This window comes from Purpureocillium takamizusanense, chromosome 1, assembly GCF_022605165.1.
Source record: "Purpureocillium takamizusanense chromosome 1, complete sequence".
Classification (NCBI taxonomy): Eukaryota; Fungi; Ascomycota; class Sordariomycetes; order Hypocreales; family Ophiocordycipitaceae; genus Purpureocillium; species Purpureocillium takamizusanense.
Genome location: NC_063068.1, coordinates 4,916,952 through 4,939,106, shown reverse-complemented (window position 1 = coordinate 4,939,106; position 22,155 = coordinate 4,916,952). Strand labels below are relative to the sequence as shown.

General features: G+C 58.4%; 6 protein-coding genes across 6 annotated transcripts; 2 read left to right on the top strand and 4 right to left on the bottom strand.

The window, feature by feature from the left end:
* Nucleotides 1–39: 39 nt before the first annotated feature.
* Nucleotides 40–2,565, bottom strand: ADE17 (bifunctional phosphoribosylaminoimidazolecarboxamide formyltransferase/IMP cyclohydrolase). The gene is made up of 3 exons (XM_047982448.1): nucleotides 2,177–2,565; nucleotides 546–2,028; nucleotides 40–479 (listed from the first exon to the last, which is right to left on the bottom strand). The coding sequence occupies exons 1-3, from the start codon at nucleotides 2,323–2,325 to the stop codon at nucleotides 324–326; spliced, it is 1,788 nt and encodes a 595-aa protein (XP_047838413.1). The 5' UTR covers nucleotides 2,326–2,565; the 3' UTR covers nucleotides 40–323.
* Nucleotides 2,566–2,865: 300 nt separating this feature from the next.
* On the bottom strand, nucleotides 2,866–4,253 carry JDV02_001509 (uncharacterized protein). The gene is made up of 3 exons (XM_047982447.1): nucleotides 3,458–4,253; nucleotides 3,275–3,383; nucleotides 2,866–3,216 (listed from the first exon to the last, which is right to left on the bottom strand). The coding sequence occupies exons 1-3, from the start codon at nucleotides 3,840–3,842 to the stop codon at nucleotides 3,156–3,158; spliced, it is 555 nt and encodes a 184-aa protein (XP_047838412.1). The 5' UTR covers nucleotides 3,843–4,253; the 3' UTR covers nucleotides 2,866–3,155.
* A 648-nt stretch (nucleotides 4,254–4,901) lies between these two features.
* Nucleotides 4,902–5,892, top strand: JDV02_001508 (uncharacterized protein). The gene has a single exon (XM_047982446.1). The coding sequence runs from the start codon at nucleotides 4,974–4,976 to the stop codon at nucleotides 5,574–5,576; it is 603 nt and encodes a 200-aa protein (XP_047838411.1). The 5' UTR covers nucleotides 4,902–4,973; the 3' UTR covers nucleotides 5,577–5,892.
* On the bottom strand, nucleotides 5,820–13,976 carry UTP20 (U3 snoRNP protein). The gene is made up of 2 exons (XM_047982445.1): nucleotides 12,539–13,976; nucleotides 5,820–12,485 (listed from the first exon to the last, which is right to left on the bottom strand). Exons 1-2 carry the CDS (start codon nucleotides 13,918–13,920, stop codon nucleotides 5,936–5,938), a joined length of 7,932 nt encoding a protein of 2,643 aa, XP_047838410.1. The 5' UTR covers nucleotides 13,921–13,976; the 3' UTR covers nucleotides 5,820–5,935.
* Nucleotides 13,977–14,181: 205 nt separating this feature from the next.
* On the top strand, nucleotides 14,182–16,967 carry JDV02_001506 (uncharacterized protein). The gene is made up of 2 exons (XM_047982444.1): nucleotides 14,182–14,300; nucleotides 14,373–16,967. Exons 1-2 carry the CDS (start codon nucleotides 14,281–14,283, stop codon nucleotides 15,985–15,987), a joined length of 1,635 nt encoding a protein of 544 aa, XP_047838409.1. The 5' UTR covers nucleotides 14,182–14,280; the 3' UTR covers nucleotides 15,988–16,967.
* On the bottom strand, nucleotides 16,459–20,788 carry MIH1 (Protein-tyrosine-phosphatase). The gene is made up of 4 exons (XM_047982443.1): nucleotides 19,229–20,788; nucleotides 19,105–19,172; nucleotides 18,787–19,033; nucleotides 16,459–18,725 (listed from the first exon to the last, which is right to left on the bottom strand). The coding sequence occupies exons 1-4, from the start codon at nucleotides 19,486–19,488 to the stop codon at nucleotides 17,582–17,584; spliced, it is 1,719 nt and encodes a 572-aa protein (XP_047838408.1). The 5' UTR covers nucleotides 19,489–20,788; the 3' UTR covers nucleotides 16,459–17,581.
* Nucleotides 20,789–22,155: the final 1,367 nt, after the last annotated feature.

Here is a 22,155-nt window from a genome sequence, read left to right as displayed (position 1 = left end):
CACTCCCTTTCACTGGCAGCAGAGTCCACGATCCCGGATCCCTTTCACAGCTCTCATGCAAGCAAATGCAATCAAGGAAATTCGTCATGACGCGTTCGACTTCTATATCGAATACTACGCCTCCAAGTCCCTCTCAAGGTCTCTCCACAGCTGCACGCAGCCAAAAAAAAAAGGAGATGGGCTCGCGTAAATTATTGAACACCCCCAAACCAAATCATTGAAATCCCTGCTTTTCTTTGTCCCATCCATGTCCCTCCCATCCATGTCCACATTGCATATCAACTCCCACAGCTCTCACATTGGCTGACGGCTGCGCTGCTGCCCTAGTGGTGGAAGAGGCGGATGTTCTGCTGCACAAAGGTAATGCCCAACTTCTCGGCCGTCTCGAACACGGCGCCGTCGTTTTGGCTGCCGCCTGGCGCAGCAATGTACTTGACGCCTGAGCGGCCGACGCGGAAGACGTTGTCGATGAACGGGAACTGTAGACTGCTTGTCAGCGGGAGGTCCAGGTCAATGCTGAGGGGGCCACCACTGGTTAGGCTTACAAAAGCATCACTGGACACGCAGACATTCTTGAGCTGCTTCATCCAGGCCTCACGCTCCTCCTCGGTGAAGGCGACCGGCACCTCCTCGAAGACGGCGTCAAAGGCCTCACGCTCGGGGCCGTCCTTGGGCAGCTGGCCGCTGACGAGCAGATCGATGGCGTTGCTCTTGTCGGGGCGCTTTGTGCCCTTCTTCCACTTGATGCCGAGGACGCGCTCGTGGAAGCGCATCCACCAGTTGTCGGCCTTGTCGCCGGCGAGGCGGGTGCAGTGGATGCGGGACTGTTGGCCGGCGCCGAGCCCGACAACCTGGCCGTTGACGGCGTAGCACACCGAGTTGCTCTGTGTGTACTTGAGCGTGATGGTGGCGACGGTCAGGTCGCGAGCGGCGCTCTCGGGCAGGGCGCCGGCGTCCTTGGGGGTGATGATGGTGTTGAACGACTTGGGGGAGATCTCGACGTCGTTGCGGTGCTGCTGCAGGTTGACGCCGTAGACGGTGCGCGTCTCGGTGGGCGCAGGATCGTACTCGGGGTCCATCTGAAGCACCAGGTACTTGCCGCCCTTCTTCTTCTTGAGCATTTCGAGAGCGGCGGGCTCGTATCCAGGGGCAATGACGCCATCCGAGACCTCCTTGGATATGATGCTGGCGGTGGGCACGTCAACGACGTCGCTGAGGGCGATGACGTCGCCGAAGCTGCTCATGCGGTCGGCGCCACGGGCACGGGCGTAGGCTTGGGCCAGGGCCGACGTCTCGATGCCCTCAATATCGTTGACGAAGTAGACCTTGCGCTCCTCGGCGGTAAGAGGCAGGCCGATGGCGGCACCGGCCGGGGAGACGTGCTTGAAACTGGCAGCGGCGGGGAGGCCCAGGGCCTTCTTGAGCTCGCGGACGAGGGGCCAGGCGTTGAGGGCGTCGAGGAGGTTGATGTAACCGGGGGAGCCGCCGAGGACGGTAAAGGGCAGCTTGCCCTCGGCAGTGAAGGCAGCGGCGGGCTTCTGGTGGGGGTTGGCACCATAGCGGAGGGCCATGTACTGATCGCCGGCGCCGGCATATTCCTTGCGGAAGAAATCGGAGATGGCAGCGTCGTAGTCGGCCGTGTGCTCAAAGGCCTTGAGGGCATAGCGATTGCGGCTCGTCTCGGTGATCTCGCCCTGCTCGAGCTCCTTGAGGAAGCCGGCGTAGTCGCTGGGATCGCTGAGGATGGTGACGCGCTTATGGTTCTTGGCAGCGGCGCGGATGAGGGTGACGCCGCCAATGTCAATCTCCTCGACGGCCTCGGGTATGCTGACGTTGATCTTGGCGACCGTATCCTTGAAGGGGTACAGGTTGCAGATGACGTAGTCGACCTTGTTGATGTTCTGGTCGGCCAGGTCCTTCTCGTCCGACTCGAGGTTTCGGGCAAGGATGCCGGCGTGGACAGCGGGGTGCAGCGTCTTGACGCGGCCGGCGAGCATCTCGGGCGCCTTGGTGATGGCGCTGACGTCCCTGGAGGATCAAGCAGGTCAGCCGCGGTATTTTTTTTTTTCTCGAGCTTCAATGCCGGCCATTGCCTCTCCATGCCATCGTCTGCTTCCTCGTCCTCATCTTGGCTGAGTTGAGGAAAGGGGGGGGGGAAGGGTGTTTGTCAACGTACTCGACGGGGAAGCCCGACTCGCGAATCATGCGAGCGGTGCCGCCAGAGGCCAGGATGCGGACATTCTGCTGGACGAGGCCCTTAGCCAGGTCCAAAAGCCCCGTCTTGTCGTAGACGGAGACGATGGCAATCTTTTGAGCCTCGGACATGGTGGGCGGCGGCTGCGACTCTGTCGGCCACGGGAGAGCGGGGTGGGTGGGTGGGTGAGCTGCGAAGCGAAGTCGGGATGGAGGGGGACGGACGACGCTGGGAGGGAGAGAAAAAAAGGGTTTCGATTTTTTGATTCAAGCTGCTTGCATCAGCCACAGTAAACTACTATTCGCCGACTGGGTGCGGGCGGGCGTGTGGGTGCCGTGTGCCTCCAAGTGGTGCTGCTGGATGGAGCTGCTGGTGGTGGTGGAGGGAGGGCGATAAGAAGAAAATGTCCCGCCGCCAATTTCAAGCTCCATCCGGCGGCGAGCAACCCCGCCATTGGCTTTTTTTACCCCGCGCCCATAACTAACTTATTTGTGAGCGTTCAACGAGAACGAGTCCACTCACTTTGCTTGTCCGTAAATTTGGATGTGACGGCGGCCAAAGGGGACCTCCACTCACAGCCCTCTAGTAGCCTTATTACAGCATTGTTGTGGGCTATAAGCTGGTTGCAAAAGTATATAAAAGCCGTGCCAAGATAGACAACCTACCGTGACGTCTGCGTAGACTCGGCCTGTCCATCGCGACTGTTACTCTACTCACAGTCCCATGAGCATGTACGAAATGTCACCTGCCGTGATCACACGTCGGCACTTCAATCGGTGGGCAGAAGGGTTCGTTCTCGCTCCACTGCTATAATTCCTTCGCACCAAAGTTTATCAGTCGGCCGCCGAAATCGTTCAGTCCGGCGGCCACGAAGCAAATACGCCTCCATTGAGCCCATTTCCAGGCATGGCCATCGCAGTCCACCAAACTCGGCACCGAGGGACCTGCTCTAATGCCAGCGTCAATGGCCGGTGCCATTTCTGTGGAGCGTTTGCTTGCGTTCAAATGGCTTCTCTCCAACACTGTGGCCCAACGTCAGCTTAATCACGACTGTCGAACCGCTGGTGGAGCGTCACTAACATGTTACCCTGAGGGTAGAAGCGGCAGACGTCATACACCTTGTAGGCCGTCGAGATGCTGTAGGCGCGAGCGCAGCCGATATGCGTCGTGTTGGACCACATGCACTGCGCTACACGCATTTGTCTTCGCGTCAGTTCCCTATGAAGCCCTCAGCAGTCCTCGGAACGCGGCGAGGTGACTTACACCAGTGCAGCCATTTTTCGTGCCCTGTGACGGGCTTGTCGTCGTACAGCGGAGCCTGACTCAGCCAGGAGCGCATGGCCGTCAAAACCGGGTTGTCGTATTCAAAGTCGCCCTGACCGGACTCTCGATCGTAGATATTCTCGCCTTGGTTCTGGCGATATTGGCTGGGGGCGTGGGAGAACGCGACCGAGTCACTGGCCATGAAGTTTGCCCAAGTCTGGGCGTAGCCGGCCAGGTCGGGATCCCACTGCAGCGGCCGTACACCCTTAGCTTGGCGGGCCTGATTAACCGTGGCAAGGGCGTTGTTGAGGTCTTCGTTGGGCGTCGCAGCGACCGACAAGCCCACGAAAAGGACCAAGGAGACGAAACAAGCGAGTCGGTACATTCTGACGCTGCAGAGGGTCGATGTGGGCGAGGCAGGCCTGGCTGAGTGCACTCGCGGACTAAAGTCACAACGTGAGTAACTACTGTACTAACTTAGTTGGCGAGACTCACGGTCAGGTCTCGAGAGGTGCGGGCTGGGAGAGAAGGAGGTCTAAACAGCGAGCGGCGGAAAGTCAACACCGTAGGCGAGGATGATATATGGGTGAGTTTGGCACCTTCGCCCGGATGAGTGACGAGACCTGCATCGAGGTTGCCAGCAGGGGTGCCTTGAGCCGAGGACATGAGGTGTCGCAACTGTCCCATCCCCTTCTGAATCACGCAAATAGCCTGTCTGCTGGCCTGACGGCAGGCACAAGTTGCGACTGCGCAGCGCACGGGTACCTACTTATTCACACCCGACTTGGGCGTGACATGGGCAATCAAGAAAGGCGGCAGCGGGAGCAGCACAGCACACCGGTGTCTGTCTCACCGCAATCAGCGCTGCCCCTTCCCATGCGGGAGGCCTTGTGTTGCGCCTTCTCGCAGCGCCAGAGAAAGCTTGAACGGGGTCGTTCGATTGTTGGAGATGTTCCTTCCTCAACAAGTGTGCACGTGGGTATTGCGACTTACACGGGCAGGAGCGCTCCGCCGGCCCAGCCCCCCGAGTCCCGCGCGCCTTCCACCTTGCTACCCTGAACGCAAGTACATCTATACCGTACGAAGTACCTTTACTTGCTCGCCCAAGGACGGGAGACCCGCATCGGGTCAGGAAAAGCAACATCTAATTTGCATCTGACGTCGAGATGATGATCTTCTCCTGACGCTGAAGCAATCGAGCAATCGACGTCAGGCTGTTGTGGATTGCCTTCTCCTCTCGGCTTATCAATGCGGCTGCGTGACTACAACTGCCGTTGGGCATTCTGGAGCGATGGCCAGCTTATGCAGGCAGGGACCGAACGGGCCCACAGCAGCCCTCTCATGATATGCGCGAGCGCCAAGGCCGCCAATGACGCGCCGCCGCAGCAGCTTCTGGAAGCTCGGCCAATATGCCCCCCAAAATTTCGACCAGCAACCTGAGTATCCTCCATCGTCAACACCTCACGATTGCCGCCGACGAAGCTTTCCAGATCGCGACAACACCTCCGCCCCCGCCATGGCAACCAAGTCGCTGCCGCTCTTGCGAAAGTCCGCACGCCTACTCCCGCCGCTGCGACTCTTCTCGTCATCGTCCTCATCATCCGTCCACCGCGTCGCGCGGCCCGCCGCTGCCATCGCCACCGCCGTCCCGCGAAGCCTCTTCTCCACGACGCCCCTCCGCGCTGCGCACTCCATCCCCCGCCCGCCCCCGCGGCGCGTCAGCCCAGACTCCCACGCCGCGACCGCTCCCTCTGGTGCCGACGCCCCCGCCTCCGAGGGCGAGCGCCCCGACGTGCCGTCGTCGTCCTCCCGGGCCGGCCAGAACCAGGCCTACTACCAGCTCTCCTTCACCTGCGTGCCCTGCGGCCACCGCTCCCACCACAACGTCTCCAAGCAGGGCTACCATGGCGGCTCCGTCCTCATCACCTGTCCCAGCTGCCGCAACAGGCACGTCATCAGCGACCACCTCGGCATCTTTGGCGACCGCTCCATCACGGTCGAAGACCTCATGCGCGAGAAGGGCAACCTCGTCAAGAGGGGCAGCCTTGGCGAGGACGGCGACATCGAGTTCTGGCCCGACGACGACGTACAGGCTGTCAAGCCGGGCGGCTCGGCCTGATTGTCCCTCAGATCATTCGAGCGCCGCGCCTCACGACCTTTTACGAACCCATGTACCAACAGATCTCAACAGCATACCACCACCAGTGTGTGTTCAGCGCTACGACACCTCAAAAACAATACCCCCGCTATCTTGTCATGTCGTTGACGCCCTCGCTCAAACAGCCTTGTCTACGGCGAGGCGGCACGGGACAATGTAAGCTTCACCAAGATGTCATGGCTGCCATGTACGTCTTTGTAAACACCATGTATGATAATTAGATGGGCCCAGAACGCCGCGGGGCCATGCACTAAATAGAGGAGCCTCTTTTCCCATTCCAAAACGCCGCACCGATGCATGCTTGTAACGTGTCGACGACGCTACCACCCCTTGTATGACTGCCGCGCCTGCTTTTGCTCCCTCGACCGCACCTTGCGGCGATCCCTATTCTTCTCAAACTTCTTGCGCTTGTCCCGGCCGTACTTCTCTGGCTGTGCAATCGCCTCAATCTTGCGCTTGGCCGATCTCTGCTGCCGTCTCGCCTTGACCTCCTCGCGCACCTGCATAAGCACCGTGCTGTACTCGCTCGTCCCAAACTTCTTCTGCAGCGAGTCCATGAGGATCTGGGCCCGGGTCTTGACGCCCTCGAGCTTAGTCTTGAAGACCTCGTCGTTGCTGAACGGTGTCGGGATGGACGGGTCCGTGAGCTGCGCCAATGGCGACAAGATGGTCTTGAGCGACGGCCGTGTCTGGTTGAGGGAGCGCCGGCGGAATATCGTCTCCATGACCTCCATTGCAGCAACCTTGCCGTTAATGGCCATTGCCTTGGGTCGAACCTCCTTGCGCAGAATGTGGGACAGTCTCCAGAAGAGGTAGTCCAGAGTCTTCTTCCGCTCTTCGTCACCTTCATCGGCCTCCTCCACATCGTCATCCTCCTCGTCGGCTTCGAGGCCAGTCTCGTCCACGACTGTCGACGTAGCTGGAAGACAGGAGCCCAGAAACACCAGTACCTGCACGAGCTCCGAGGCGAGCGCCTCGTCCACCTCGTTGCCGTTTAACGTGCCCAGAGACACACGGGCAAGACGATGCACGTCATTGACAGTTAACGCGAGCCCATGCGAGCCCTCGATGGTCTCACCAGACGAGGTGCTCGCTTTTTGCTTCGCAAAATCAACCAGGTACGAGTTGATGAGCTTCACAGTCGCCAACTTGACCATCGGCTGGGGGTGCCGCAAACAGCCCGCAACGTCAGCCCACAGTTCTTCCCTGTCCGCTGACAGTGTCTGCGCGCGCATCGTCGTGGTGAAGAGCCGGACAACCCCAAGCGTTGTCTCGACGAGCTGCTCGTCCATGACGCTCACATCTTCGGATCCAAGTATACCCGCCGCCTTTTCGAGCACTAGCTTGCAGTCCTTCGTGTTCTTTTGTGCATCGTCGTTGGACTCGAAGTAGTAGCCGAATACCTGCAGCGCAAGTCGGAGGACGGATGGGTTGTCGTCTTTTTGCAGCCAAGACCGCAGAAGGGTCAGGTACTTCTGTGTGCGCTCCTTGTCCGACTTGTGGAAGATCTCTTTTAGCAGCTCGCCAGCCGCCAGCTTACATTTGTCGCTATCATCGTTGGCAAGAACGAAGAAGAGGGGCAGGAAACAAGTTCCCGCGACTTCTTGGACAAACTCGTCTGAGGATTTCATGAGTAGTAGGTGGATGACCTCCATGATAGACAGCCTGCCACCTTCGCGCTTGTACTGGAGGTTGGCGACAACAAAGTCAAGCTGCTTGCTCCAGCGCGCCTTCTTTTGCGGATAGTCCTTGATGAACTGGAAGAACGCGCCACGAGCTAGGTCTCGCGTATCTTTGTCGTCATTGATGATCATCACCGTGCCGACGTGGTCCACGGTATCGTACACGAGTGCAGTTTCGATTCGCCGATCCAGGACGGACCGCAAGAAGTTGAACGTGACATGGCGATAAAGCGGCTCGGTGAAGTCGTCCTTGAGCTTGCCCAAGAGCATGTCCACGGCAGCATCCTTGACAACGACGTCTCGGCGATCGCGAAGGACCACAGAAAGCATTTTTAGGGCGGCCTGGGAGAGATCCGTAGTCGTGGATGTCGACATCGATATGCTCTTGGTTGCCTCCTTGACTGCGACTTTGTAAATGTTCTTGCCGTCGTCCGACGTGAAGGGTACCTTGTCAATGACAGCAAGAAGGCGGAATGCAGCAATCTTGACCTCGTCCTCGCCATCTACAATGGCATCGCCGAGCACCGGGATGAATCCGGCGATGTTGGCCGGGGTCCTCAAGCTGTCATGCTTTTTGAGCATGGATCGCAAGATATCGAGCGCGAACCTGACCAGCTTGTATGTGTGCTTCGTGGTCTTGCCGCGCTCGCCGCTCTTCCTGGCTCCTTTCTGGACCAGGTACTTTCTAATCCTCGGATCCAACTTCTGGATTGCCTCCGGCTGCTGCGCCCGGTATGTTGCTTGGATGACTTCGTAGCAGAAGACGAGCGTATCACGGGTCTCTGCCCCAGGGTTCTGTAAGAGGCCTACGCCGATACGGCCCATCAACGCATCAATCTTTCGTACCATCTTGAGGTCTACCTTTTGCAGGAGAAGGGCTTGTAGAGGCTTGACCAGGTGAATGAGATGGGTGACCGATGCATTTTTTGCCACGAGTTCCATCGAGTCTTGACTCTTGCTGCTCTTGATCTCTTTCATCTGCGTGGTGTAGCCCTCTGCATCCTTCTCCTGACCAATAACGCCGAAAATGTCGTCCATGATGACGTTGACGATGGCGGGCAGACAGTGGTCCAGGTCTCCCGGAGAGAAGGTCGGGACCGTGGCGACGAGAATGGAGTGCATCGTGTAGGAGAGAACGTGCAACTGGTAGCCCCTGGTCAGGGCGCCTCGCAGCTCCTTGAGAATGAATCCAAAAAATGAGGAGCCAAGGATGACAGCGATCTTCACCAAAGTGTCTCGGGCCATCTCTCTCGACTCCCACGCCTTACTGCGTAGAATATGACAAATGTCTGTGAGGACGCCGGCAAGCCTCTGATTCATTTGCTCAGGAGGCAAGAGCTTGAGAAGCTTGACGACGACGACGCCAACGGGGACTCGGTAGCTGACCTCGGACTCATCCTTTTCGTGGAGATGCTTGACGAGCGGAGGCAGGAAATAGTCCAAGATATCGATAGCCAGCTGTGGGGTCTTGGGAGCAGTCTGACGCAGCCTCTTTCCATCGGCTGGCGATGCCTCCGCCTCGTCCACGTCCATAGCCTCGGTCGCCGGATCGGCAACTGACAGAACCAGTGCATCGGCGAATTTGCCCAATAATCTTACTGTCTGCTTCTGCGCTTCAGGACGAGACTCGATGTAGCTGATATAACGGTGGAAGGTGGTTCGCCAGTGGTTCCAGTGGAGAGACATGGCCAAGCTGCCGATGGTGGTTGTTGCTTGTGCGCCGAGGCCGTGATCATCGCCCCCGTCTGCTCGACCGTACACAAAGTGTTCCAGCAAGGGGATAAAGAATTGGCCCAGGTTCTGGCTGCTCATTTCCTTGCCCTCGTTCGCCAATTGAAGAGCGTTGAGAGCCTCGAGTTGTCTCGCTGTCGCAGGGCTTAGGATATTGAAGAAGAAGGACGGTTCAGACGAGTCTTCTTGACGGTCGTTCAAGAGACCGCTGAGATCGGCGACAGGGTCCCACTCAGGCATCACCGTCAAGAGAAATCCAAATACTCGTAGGTACTCTCGGCGCACAGTCTCAGATGAGTCTCGCGCGCCAGAGTAAATTGAGGGCAAGACGACTGTCCTCATTTGTTCGTCGAACCCTTCAGCGAGCTCGCTGGTCGCGCAGCTCGCCACGGTTTGGACGAAGCGACGCATTCCGTCGGCAGAATTTGAGGACAAAACACCGAACTCCTCGTCGACCTTCATGAAGAAGACCAAATTATGCAGAAGCGGCAACCACTGCTTGGGGGTCCACGGCACGTCTCGCTCCGTCGATATTGTAGTGAAAGACGCAAGCCGTCTATCGTAGTCTGGCTCATCAAGGCGCCCCTCCTTGAACGAGTTCAGCTCTTTGCACAGACTGGCGACTTCCGCCACCTCAGCATCTTGTTCAGATATCGCAGTCATGGCCCGAGACAGCGATTGGCGGTTTTCTCTATCCTTGAAATAGCTGAAGAGTGATGACAGCGTATTGTAAACGTCGCGGAGCAAAGTCGGATCCTCAGCAGCGTCTGGCAGAGCAACAAATCTCTCCACAATGAGCAGGATTCTACCCTTGGTCTTGGGGCTCACTCGGCGCGGGGGCTGCTGAAGGAGGAAGCTACAAATCCTGATGACGGATTGCGCATTCTTCAAGTCCTGGAGGATGGGGGCAAATGCTAGAATCGTCTCCACGCATGCCTCCAAGAGGTCGTTGCTGATGGTCGATGTCTTGACAACTGTAGAAATGTTGGCCAGCATTGCCTCTGCATTCGGATCCAGAAGATCAGCCTTAATAACTTCGTTGAATTCCGATTCAGTCGCTGGTGCCAAAGCGAGCTTGACCAAGCTTTGCAGAATGCCAAGAACAAATATTTTGACCTCATCCTTTGTCTTCCCAATGGACAGACAAGTGATGAGCTTTGGCAAGGCCCCCTTGGGTAGGCTCTTCCCATGGGGGCCAAGGAACAATGCCGCCTTGGGGAGGACCGACCATGTCGACATGAGCTGCATCATGCCCGAGATGCCCTGCGTAGTCTCCACGGGGAGGTTTTCGAGTCTCGGGGCGACGACCTCCACCAAAATTATGTCCTGGTATGGGTCCCATTGGAAGCTTTGCGCATTCTGAAAGAGCAAGTTTAAGCATTTGATGCCCAAAGACCTCGTCACTTTCAGAAGCGAATGATCACTGCTTTTTTCTTCGTGCTCTTCGGCGTCAATCGTCGGCTCTGCGGTCACTCCGCCAAGGTGCCTGCAAGAGTAGACCAAGCAATACAGTACCGTGTTGACAAGCGTATCCATGTAGGGATCCACATTGGTCCCGAGCTCTGAGATCAGAGATGAGATCATGTTGAGGAAACCCATCTGCTTGCGGACAGAGATGACCGGGTTGCTGAAAAGCTTCTCCCGCTGAGAAGCAGGAACGACTACGCGAACGTCCTTCAGCTTGCCAGCGGCGATATCCAGGAAGCTGCCCATATCTTCGACCGACAAGTTTCGCAAAACGGCAAGTCGCGTGGCCTGTAGCCCGTTTCTGCCGCTCGCCGCGCCCTTCTTTGAGATAGTGCGGCCGTAGAGGAGCCTCAACAGGACCGGTAGCAACTCGGGTCGGTGCTCGGGTTTGATTATATCGTCGCTCTGCAGGAATACCGCCAGCTCATTCTTGAATCGAGCCTCATCAAGCAAGTATTCGAGGTTCTCCTGGTACGACTTGACGCCATCTTGCTTCCAAGCCAAGATGGCTTTGAGCGCGAGCTTCTGCACCTCGATGTCGCCGTTTTCCATGAGCTGTAGGAGTGCCTCGTACACTTTTTCATGTTTGTATAGCACCTTGGGGTTGACAAACTGCGAGAAGACACCAAGCATTGCCTTTCGGTCGGCCAAGGACCAGGAGGACCCCTCCAGAGAAGCGACTCCCTCGGTGGCCGCATTATCTCCTTCATCATCTTCGAGAGCCCACGATAGAAAATGCGGCACAAGCTGACGAGATCTCTTCTCCGCGATGAAGGTGTTACCATTCAGGACCTTGAGAGCACGTGCCCTGGCCGTCACTACGACCGGCTCGGCTAGTTGTTGTTTGTCGTCGAATTCTCGCAGCAGCTCACCGTCTGCCTTTTCCGTGAGGTCGAGGATGCCGTCCGCAGCTTTCTCAAGTCCCCCCAGGGCCGTGCATTCGAAGTCGGTGTAGATCCGTCGTCCAGAGCCGGCAAGTTCCGAGTTGGGTGGTGTCCAACGGGCAGACTGAGTCTCTAGCCACTGGAAGGCAATCGTAGCCACCGCCTCCTCCCCGGGCTTTGTTTGCGTAATCAGCTGCAGCGCTTCTACGGCGCTGTCCCACACAGGTGAGAGCTTGACGGTAAGCATGCCAAAAACAAAGCGAGGCACGGCTGTCCCAAGCCAGGAAGAGTGATCGACCGAGGTATATAGTTGGCCGAGCTTGCGCAGAAGCATGGCCATGGTCCTCGTGTTCTCTAGGGCCAAGGGCATCTGTTCGACTTGTACCATGAGGTCAACACACTCGGATGTCCCGTGGGTGGCATCTATCCCTTTCAACAACTCCAATGAAGCCAAGCGAATATCGTGGGATGGAGAGCTGAGGTTCTCTACCAAGGCCGTCACCACTGGATCCTCCTCAGACGCAGAACTTTCACTGCTGGTACTTGGTGACTTGTCGTTGCCATGGGATTTGGCCGGTTGGATACTCTCATACGCAAGATAGGATCGCAAGAAACCGACGGAACGGCCGAAACGTGGCACGGCAGCATGGAGTAGAGGGCTGAGCGTGGCGTCCACGGATCCAGACGCTTTGCTCATACGGATATATGCGTGAAATCCTTGGCTGACGATGAAGTTGACCTCGTCCGACGCCAGAGATGACGAGGGCCGCAGCGCCAACTTGAGCTTCCTCAGAAGTAGCTCAGCGATACGAGCATTCGTAGATGGGTGCACGGCTGTAATCTCCAGAAGATGAAGCAGGCCGGCATACTTTGGAAGGCAACGATCCCGCCATTCCTGCGGGTCCTTGTTGTATGGGCCGCGCTCGGGAAAGGGGGAGATTTCCAGTCGCTCGAATTTGGACACGATCTGGTCCTGCCAAGCCTGAGGCAACTTGAAGCAGTCCTTGTCACCGAGAGGTGGGAACGCTCGGTTCTTGATCATGCGCGGCAGAAGCACGCAGAGAACGTCCTCGTTCTCGCCTTGTGACCAGTGTGTTGCCACGAACCTGAGACGCATGTCAGTATCTTCGCTATCAGTCCTCATGCATCGTCAACTCACCTCTGAAACTCAGTTCGAAACAGACTCCCGAAGCGACTTGCGTCCAAATCGCAAAAGTAGGAGCAGAAAGGAATGAACCAATGCATCAACGGTCCTCGGGTAAGGGACTGATTGAGGGAAGAAATGTGTGGTATAAGTGCATCAATCGGCGCATGATGCAAGATGATGGCAACTTTGGAGATGACTGCCGTCCAAAGAATATCATTCTCGTCCTGACGAACGTCTTCATTCGCCTTGCCAGTGATGTTGAGTGTTGAGACGAGCTCGAGAATGACGCTGTCCCAGACTTTGATTCGGGTACCTCTGCGAACACCCGCCATGACCCCGAGAATTTTAAAGAGGGGTACCGTTTGCCACTGCGTGGAGGATTGTTGGATGTGTTCTCGTCTGGCCTTGATACAGTCGAGGACATCCCCCGCAGCATCACCAAAGGTGTCCACAGTGGCGTGGTGTATGGTGCTCGTCAAGACACCGCAGACAACGTCGGTCCAGATAGTATCCCTAGCCAATCTACTCTCATCTTCCGGAATAGCATCGATGAGTGTCGTAATGACGGCGCTGCCGACGGAATGGATTGAGTACTCCGTCCCCTTGATGGACTCGGCGAACATGGTCATGATGCCGTCTTTGTACAAGGTGAATTGGCGATCTTCGGCTACACTGCAAAGGTCGTGTCTGATGTGCTCGACAAGCGGCTTAAGGGCCGTCTCGCGGTGGGACGGGGCGGCGGCTTTTCGGACCAGGAAGCTCAGAGCCTCGGCGGCAAAGCGAGCAATGTGCTGCGGCTGCTTCGACTTTCCGAGGAGAGGCGCCATAACGTCGAAGGTCGGCCGGAGATTGGGAACGAGGAGCTTCGACAGGTACTTGAACAGGAAGGCCAAGGCGCCAAAAGTCCACTCGATGACCTCCACATCCTGCGGCTTGCCAGCAATGGCGAGCAGCAGGTCCAAGCTCTGCGAGTAGTATTTCTCGAATCGAACGCCCAGATCGTGCGCAAAAGCTGTCAAGAGGTCCAACAGGGGCTCCAGCGCGTCCTTGTCCTGCAGAGATATGTACTCGGCGAAGAGGGCCATGATCTTGTCCTCGAAATGCAGGATCTGGGCCAGGCTCTCGGAAAGCGGGAGAACGTGCTTCTTGAAGCCGCAGAAGGGCTTCGAGATGTTGAGCTCCCCCCACTTCTGCAAGCCATTCTGGAAGTACGACGTCGTGGCCGACAAGTCTTCCGAGTCGAGGTCATGGCGGCGGACTTTGCGCAGCGGCTGCAGGGAATTGAACTTTGCGATCTTGGTCGAGAAGGACTCCCACCGGTGGTTTTTCTGGTGGGGGGTCGAGTACTTGTTTTTGCGCACCTTTTCGATGCGCCCAGACGTTTTGGACGGCATCGTGGCGGCAGGGTGAGGCGGACGGGAGAGGGGAGGAAGTTGAGGATGCAGACGGATGAAGAAGGTGCTTCCTCTCTCTCTCTCTCAGGCAAGAATTCCAGGGTCGCTCCCCGCCGTCGACCTTCCCAAAAATTTTGGGCGGCTCAAGCGCGGCAGAACCGATAACGCGGGTAGTGGCCCCACCTGAGCTGCATAAAACCAATCACGCCGCGCGCGCAAACTGCTTATCGCCTTCTTTCCCGGGGCGCCTCGCAGCTTCAACGACAGGCCAATTCCAGGCCTCGCTCCTCCACCCGCCTCCAACGTCATCACCGCCCGGCAGAGCAACTGAGGGTCACAGGTCACGACGAGGGCAATGCGATGGCTGCTCCTCCGAAAATGTGCGTGCAAAGTCGCCGTCGTGTGTCCGTGTGTGTGTGTGTTATGCATTGCTGACGATAATGACCGTGCAGAATCGTGCTCGGCAGCCTCAACGGCCAGGTCGACGCCGCCTTCAAGAAGCTGGCCACGCTCCACGCAAAGAACAGCTTCTCCCTCGCCATCCTCACCGGAGACGTCTTCACGCCCGAAACCGACGACGATGCGATATCATCGCTGCTGAGCGGCGCGCTGGAGGTGCCGCTGCCCACGTACTTTGCCATCGGCACGCACCCTCTGCCCGCGCGCATCGCCGCCAGGGTCGAAGCCGATGAGGAAATCTGCCCGAACCTGCACTGCCTCGGCAAGCGCAGCATCACCAAGACGTCAGAGGGCATCCGGGTCGTTGCTCTCGGCGGCCTCTTGGACGCGAAACTGGTTGGCGGGCAGTCAAAGGAGCAGCACTTGCCGTTCCATACTGAGGATGACGCCAAGGCCCTCCGCGGCGCAAACACCGCCGACATTCTCTTGACGTCCATGTGGCCTGCCGATGTCTGGCGAGGGTCCAAGGTGGCCCTGGAGCCCGCGCAACAAGCCGCGATCCAAAGCACAAGGTCCATTGCCGACCTCTGCGCGGCGCTCAAGCCCCGATACCACATCACCGCCTCGCCCGGCGTCTTCTTCTACGAGAGGGAGCCATTCTTACATCCCACCAGCAGCAGCACGGATGAGATTGCCGTGACTCGCTTTATCTCCATGGCGCCCTATGGCAACGACGCCAAGGCGAAAGCCATGTATGCCTTTGCCCTGAACAAGTCGGACACGACGCCCGCGCCGGGTGCTACCAGGTCCCCCTTCGCGCCGGCCCAAGCGAAGCGCGACCGCGAGGACAGCGGCTATAGCCGGTTCGGGCATCACGATGACCACCACGGCCGCCGCAACAAGCGCCGGCGGGCCGCATCGCCGCCTCCGGGCCCCAGCCAGTGCTACTTTTGCTTGTCCAACCCCAACATCTCGGCGCATATGTGCTGCAGCATCGCCGACGACGCCTACCTCACGACCGCCAAGGGCCCCCTACCGACATCCGATACCTTTTCCAAACAAGGCCTCGACTTCCCCGGCCACTTCATTATCATCCCGCTGCCTCATGTCCCCACCATTCCCAGCATGGGACCCACAGACGAGCCAGAAGGCGAGGCCGTCAAGACGTACAAGGAGATGACGCGATTCCGCGAGTCGCTGCAAGCCATGATCGCCAGTCGCTCCTCGCACAAGCTCGGCACCGTGACCTGGGAGATCAGCCGCGACAGCAACGTCCACCTCCACTGGCAGCTCGTCGCCGTGCCCGCGGACCTGATTCGCAAGGGCGTCGCCGAGGCCGCCTTCCGCGTCGAGGCCGAGAACGAGCGCTACCCGCCCCTCAAGTCACGCGACCTCGCGCTCGGCGATCAGGCCGCCTACGGCGACTTCTTCCGCGTGTGGCTCTGGGCAGACGACGGCGAGGACCGCATTAAGGGCACGTCCCTCGTCATGCCGCTGCCCCAGGACCTGCGCTTCAACCTCCAGTTCGGCCGCCGCGTCCTCGCCAAGCTCCTGGGTCTCGAGGCCCGCTTCACCTGGCAGGACTGCGCCCAGACCGAGGTGGAGGAGAAGCGCGACGTCGAGGCCTTCCGCTCCGCCTTCAAAGAGTGGGACTTTACGCTCGAGTAGGGCGGCGCATTCAGCTTTTCCAGTCGCGCGCGCACGACACACACACACACACACACATCCCTTTGGACCGTATCCGTCTCTGGTCATCTTACCAGCTGGCTCGCATCCGCTGAATGAATTCCCGTCCAGAAACTGGTGTTCGGTAGAGTCTCGCACGGTCGCCCGCGTCGCTCATCTAGGCTAGAGCGGACGGGGCTACTTCCTCGGCGATTTTCTCGCAGTTCTTATCGCATTGGCTCGGCGTTGGGCAGGGACATTTCATATTTCGATTAGAGTTTTGGGTTGGCGCTGAGGCTTTATCACAGCGGCTGAGGAGTTCCAGATCTGGAATGCTGGCGCACCCGCAGTCATGAAAGGTCATGTTTCTCGGCCGGATAACCTCCACCGACGGTAGAGAAAGAACTCCACGGAGCGGGCCAAAACATGTGTAGCCTTGGCAGCTGAAGTCTCAGCAACATAAATCTCATTATAGACGGGTATCGTGCACCGTGCTCTTCGTGTGGCGACAGGGCGTAGATGCCGTGGTGGCTGGCATGCCTAACTTGCATTCAGCTGCCCGGAGCCAACACATGCACATCTCTCGAATGGCTTGAGCTACGGAGCCGATATGTAATTTTAGAACTTTTTTTGCGCTTATGTTCCTCGGTCACTAGCTATGAGCCAAACCTGGGCAGATTGCGATCCGCATCAAAGGTTTTTCCAGTTATGTACAACCAGCAGCCCTTTCGGGCCAACTTCTCAACCACACCTTCTTCGTCCATGGGTGGTCAGCTAGTCTTGCAAAACAAAAACATGCGCGCTATGGTTTACACGCCGTGGCTCATCAAGAAGAATAGCTTCAGTGGGTTTCAGCCCCGAGGAAGTATGAACAATTAAAGGAAATACATGTCGTCGTATGGGGTATCGACGCGCGATTAGCGCGAGGGGTATGCCGCCCATCAATTGTTATAAGGAAAGCTGTAGTAGTGGCAATTGCTGGTGGTCTCGGAAGCATGCGCCAGGGGGTTGCTTGTCTGTCGCTTGGCAATGTGTGATGTGCGATGTGTCGTTGGGATGATCCCAAAGATTCGTATTGGGCAGGACATGAGGAAAAAGGGAGACTGGCTGATGGCGTCAAAGTCAAAGTTTCAAGCGCCGACTGTGCTCCAGAGGCAGGGCGATGAGTGAAAGACGCCGAAAATCGAAAGAAACGCGGAAATGTCTGAACATCGCCAAGGGAGCCCGACTCCCGGGACATGTTTCAGACCCGCCAGCAGTCAAGCGCCGGAGCAATGCAAGTCAAATGAGACTGCAAGGGCGTTGAACCGAGGCAAGGCCATGGCTCCACGGCCACGCTTTCAAAGCGACACAATGTCGCAGTGCATCGCGCCGCGTTGACGCGACTGTATTTCGACGGCACGTAGGTGGCCATTTGACGGTTCGGTGATGCAAGGCGATGCAAGACAAATCGAGTCGTTTCGGAGGCGCCACCCGGGTGGGATGACGTGTGAACAAGGAAGATGGTGAACAAGCAAAGGTGGAGACGGTCCAGTCAGCTTCGTCAGCTGCGCGACAGGCAGTGACGAGCGGGAATAGTGAAGGCAAGGTGTGCCAACTAGTAAGACGCCATGCGGCGCGCGGGTGATCGTTCGTTATTGGGCATTGGCGAGTGTCCAAGTGTAGGAATAGACGCGATGCGGGATGCCGGACGAGTTGGAGCCGTGGGAGAGTCGTTAACACAGGGTTCCCTCTGTCCGAAGGCAAACGTTTGCGCTCGACCCAGGCCCTTGCGAGCCTTCAGGCGGCCCATTTCGCGCTCGCAGGTGCGTTGATGCTTTTCGTCGTTCATCTCAACGTATTCGGGGGGGTAGCAGCGACTTCGGAAATCGGCGAAGAAACCGCTGTAACCGCCGTCAAGAATGTAGACCTCGGGGTAGGTCAGTCGTGGGTAGTGCTCAGCATTGACAGTGCGATCCTCGGAACGGATATGACGCGCCATGAGAGGGGCACGATGGGCCGAATATTCGCAGTGGAAGATGAGCAGTGTACGGCCGTCCATGGGCGTCTGGAAGAGCTGTGACGCAAGGAGCTCCTTGTCGTTGTGGTTGACAGCTCCATCGATATGGCCACCCTCGTACTCGTACTCGAATCTGCAGTCAATGACCATCTTCTGGTCGAATTGGTCGGCAAACTTCCCATCCAAAACGTCCAGAAAAGTCTCCTTGGAGATGCGCGGGATCGTATCCGTTGGGTCCTCCGGGAGAAAATGAGGCAGCAGGGGCTCGTGAGCCTCCTCAATGTCCATGACGGACTTCAGCGAAGATACATTGGCCTCCTCGCCTTCTGGCTTCCCCTTCATGAGCTCAGCAGGATGCTCGAACATGCTCAGGGAGCGGCGAAACTGTTTGCGGTTCCTCAAGAACGGATTTGACTGTCGTCTGGAGTGGCTGTTCATTGGTGAGGCATGGCGGTGGCCGATGGCTCCCGTCACACCTGTGAACAGCGGGCGAGCACGGTTGCCCATTGCAATTGAGGCACATGGGCTGTTGGCGGAGTTCGGCCTGCGGTCTTGAGGAGGAGACGTGTTCTCGAAGCACTCGCCAAGAGAGAGGTTCGACGTCGAGTAGCTCATGCTCGTATCGGCCCCAAATTGAAACGATGGGAGCTGTGTATCGGTCTGCGCTCTTCCAGGGATGGCGCTGGTGGTTAACCCCTTCATCCGGCTAAGAGAGGGGCGTCGTGGAGCCGCGATCTTGCGACTGATGAGAATTGTCAGTACAGATGCTGTGGGGATGGACGGAATGCTTGGATGGGACTGACTCAGCCACTAGAGGTTTGGGCGGCTCCAAGGAGCCTTGACGAGTAATTGGAGCTGGAGAATCGAGCATCATCTCATCATCATTGTCATCGTCGTCAACTGTAGGTGTAGAGATGGGCGTTGGGGACGTGATCTCGATTTGGGCGGAGGCAAACGGCGTCTTGTGCGGCAGGGGAGACACCTCCATCAGCTCGGTCAAGGGAGCCGGCCCTGGTGAAGAGGAAGGCAAGGGAGGCGTGGTGACGAATTCTGGTCGGGAGTGAGCATGGTGCGAGAAGCGCAAGAGAAAGAAGGAGTCAATGCAAGTGAAGTATACTTACGTCTATGCTCCATGCCCGCCATGACGTTGGCTGTGAAAAGTGCCCTTCGAGGAGTAGGAAACTGGGGGCTGCAAACGTTGAGATGAGCGGTGCGACTAATGCATGCGGATAGATAGGCGCATACCTTGCTTCATTGTCAAGACGGAAGTTCTGCGACAGGTCGGCCGCCAGGCTCGCAGCTGGCGAACTGCCTCGAACATCTTTGACATTGAAGTAGTCAGCACCGCCGCGGTGCAGCTGCTCACGAAGGCTGAAAGAGCCGCTAACAGCAGAGCCACTCGAGTACAGCGAACGCGGGCGAGGTCTGAAGATGTCACGGCCGCCCCAAGAAGGGGCAGGCATCATGGGGCGGTGCAAGGCCGCCAACGGCGAAGAGGCTTCCATGGCGGCGAGGGATCGCGGCTTGCCGAAGACTCGTGCGTGACGAGTCGACAGGCAAGAAAGGCTCTGCCACTGCTGCTAGATGGTGACAGAACGAGAAGCAGCTGCTGATTGGGAGTCCCCGGTGCCACGGCAACAGGAGCCGTGACCGTTCACGGACGGGACAGAGGTATGGACAAAGAAGGGGAGGAGGGCCGGGTTGCCGAGCTGCAGAGAGCCCTGTGCAGATTGCAGCTAGTCAAGCGCCGGTCCCCTCCTAGAGCCCAGGTCCAAACCTGTCCTTGGTGTGAAGAGGGATTGTAGGTACTTATAATCGTAGCGAGGGCATTTGCAAGTCGGTAAGGGAACGAACGCTTCGGGCGTGGGCAACGGTCGTAGTTGGGAGGCGGTTGCAATTATCGTCAGGAGCAGCAGCAGCAGCAACACCAGCGAGTGGTGGGCGGATTCCAAGCTCGAGGAGGCCTAGAGAAGGAAGTGCCAGCTGCGGGCTGCGCTTGCATGCAGAGGATCGTCAGGTTGTCGAGACGCTTGCCGTAGGGCGCCGGAGTAGGTCCAACGTCCTGCCCGGGTCGCGTGTGAGTTTCGAATTTCGCGAGACGTCGAGGTTGAGTCCGGTATCTACCAGCGAGCAGGAAGACACAGAGAAGAGGGTGGGGTTTGGACGACACTATGGAAAGAAGACGAAGCAGCCAAAGGACCGAAACGCTCTCCCCTACCCTATTAGGTTCTTCCCGTCTTCGTTTGCCGTGCAAGGCGAAGGATGCACGCAAAGCTGGACCGCCTGGGAAGGGGAAGGGAAACGAAGGTGGGTGAGGGAGCAACGGCTTTTGAAGGGCCGTGCAACGGAACGAGCGCTGGGAAGGATGGAGATGGACGTTGCTGGGGGTGACTGAGGTCAGCCCTGAAGAAGAGTAAGAGAGAGCGATGGATCCCGGCCAGGGCAGGTACGGCAGGGAGGTACCGCGCACAGCAGGCACAAGAGGAGAGGTACTTCGTCCCGCCGCACCTGAACTGGGTGGGGGGAGGAGGGCAAGTCCGGGACGTGGGCGGTCCAATGCCGTCAGTGGCCTTGCCTCAGTCAGTGAGGCAGGTGGGTGGTTGCCCTGGAACCTGTGCAGCTCGGGTGGACGTGCTTTGTGCCACCGGTCGATGCTGATGCGGCGCGGCGCGATGCAGTGCAGTGCAGTACAGTGCGCTGCGTTGCGTTGCGTTGCGTAGTGGTGCCCGCTTGTGCTTTGCTTGTCGGGTGCCAGGAGCCGGGGCGTCGTCCACGGTCGGTCACGGCAACGGCAGCAGCCCGAATTGTCAAGGCAGTTGAGGCACCTCAGGAAGGAGGGGCATGGATGGATGGAACCCAGGGAGCCCCGGAGCCCTGTGAGACGGACGGCGCTGCTGGGGTTCCAGGTTGCCTGGCCAGGTGGGGAGGGGTGTCGGGCCGGGGCAGGCACCATGCCCCACGCGGGTGTGTGGCATGCCTGTCCTGTCCTGTGAGGTGGGATGCTACTGGGCTGGGCTAGGCCGGGCTGGGCTGGGGTACTGTCGTGAGCTGCTGACCTTTGCCCAGCGGCGGGAGCAATGGAGCGAATGAGCCAACTACTCACCTCAGGGCAGGGCAGCATCACATCGTCTACTAAGGCGCTGACCCTCGACGAGAAGGCTGCATGCCGACGGGACACGGGCACGAATCTGGCAACGGGGTGATACAGTACGGCGCTCCTTGCCCCGTCGCCACACCCAGACGAATGTGAGGTACGGTTGTACATACTAGGTGTGCGTACCTTGTGTCGGTACCTCACCCACCTCACCGGCGGGCGGACCTGTCGGGGGCTCGTCGGTCATTCGAGCAAGCAAGCACTATAACACACATCAACGCAGGCTGCAGGGCGGGCCGCCGGTAGGTACCTAGTAGTAGTTAGTAGCCCGCGCTGGCGGCGACCGGTGTCGATGATGGCCGATTGAGTTTGTTACGACGAGCGCCATGCGGGTCACAACACATCATGAGGTATTCTGTATGCAAGAACCAAGGCCAGAGTCGCAAGTTTCAATGAATGCGGGCAGGGACTGCCAGCGATGACTGCACACCTCTCTCACTCAAAGGCAGGACAGACTCGCTGACTGACATGGGTCCGCTCGAGGTGGGCGGTTAAGAGACAAGCGACGCCTCGGGTATCTCAGCTGCCCTGATCCCAACCAGGTACCCGACCAACGGGGGCCCACCGAGAGTTGCCAGGTGAGCCTTCCGCGGCGGTTGCGGCGGGGGTGGTAGACGCTTGCTGGAACGACTCGCTTTGTCTCTCAACCCCACCTTTCAGGTACTCGAGCACCTCACTGGCCCCAGCCCCAGCCTGCCCTGCCCGGGCGGCGGGCCCTGGGCCGGGTACTACCTTGCTCGTACAACCTTAGCAGAGCTGCTTTCGGGCGTCCTGGCAGGCACCGTGGGGAACCAAACGCAGCAGCACAGCAGCGGGCACGGGCAGCGCAGCACAGCACGGGGTCGGGCAGGGCAGGGCAGGGCAGGGCAGGGCAGGGCAACCACCTGGGCTCACTCACACGTCACTCACCAGGGCAGGGGCAGGACTCGGCCTCGCTCGCCCTGGACAGCCTAGAGCCCCAGCTTCGGAGCTAAACAGGGAGAGCTCCAGCTCGTTGCTCAGCAAAGGGTGGGGCGGC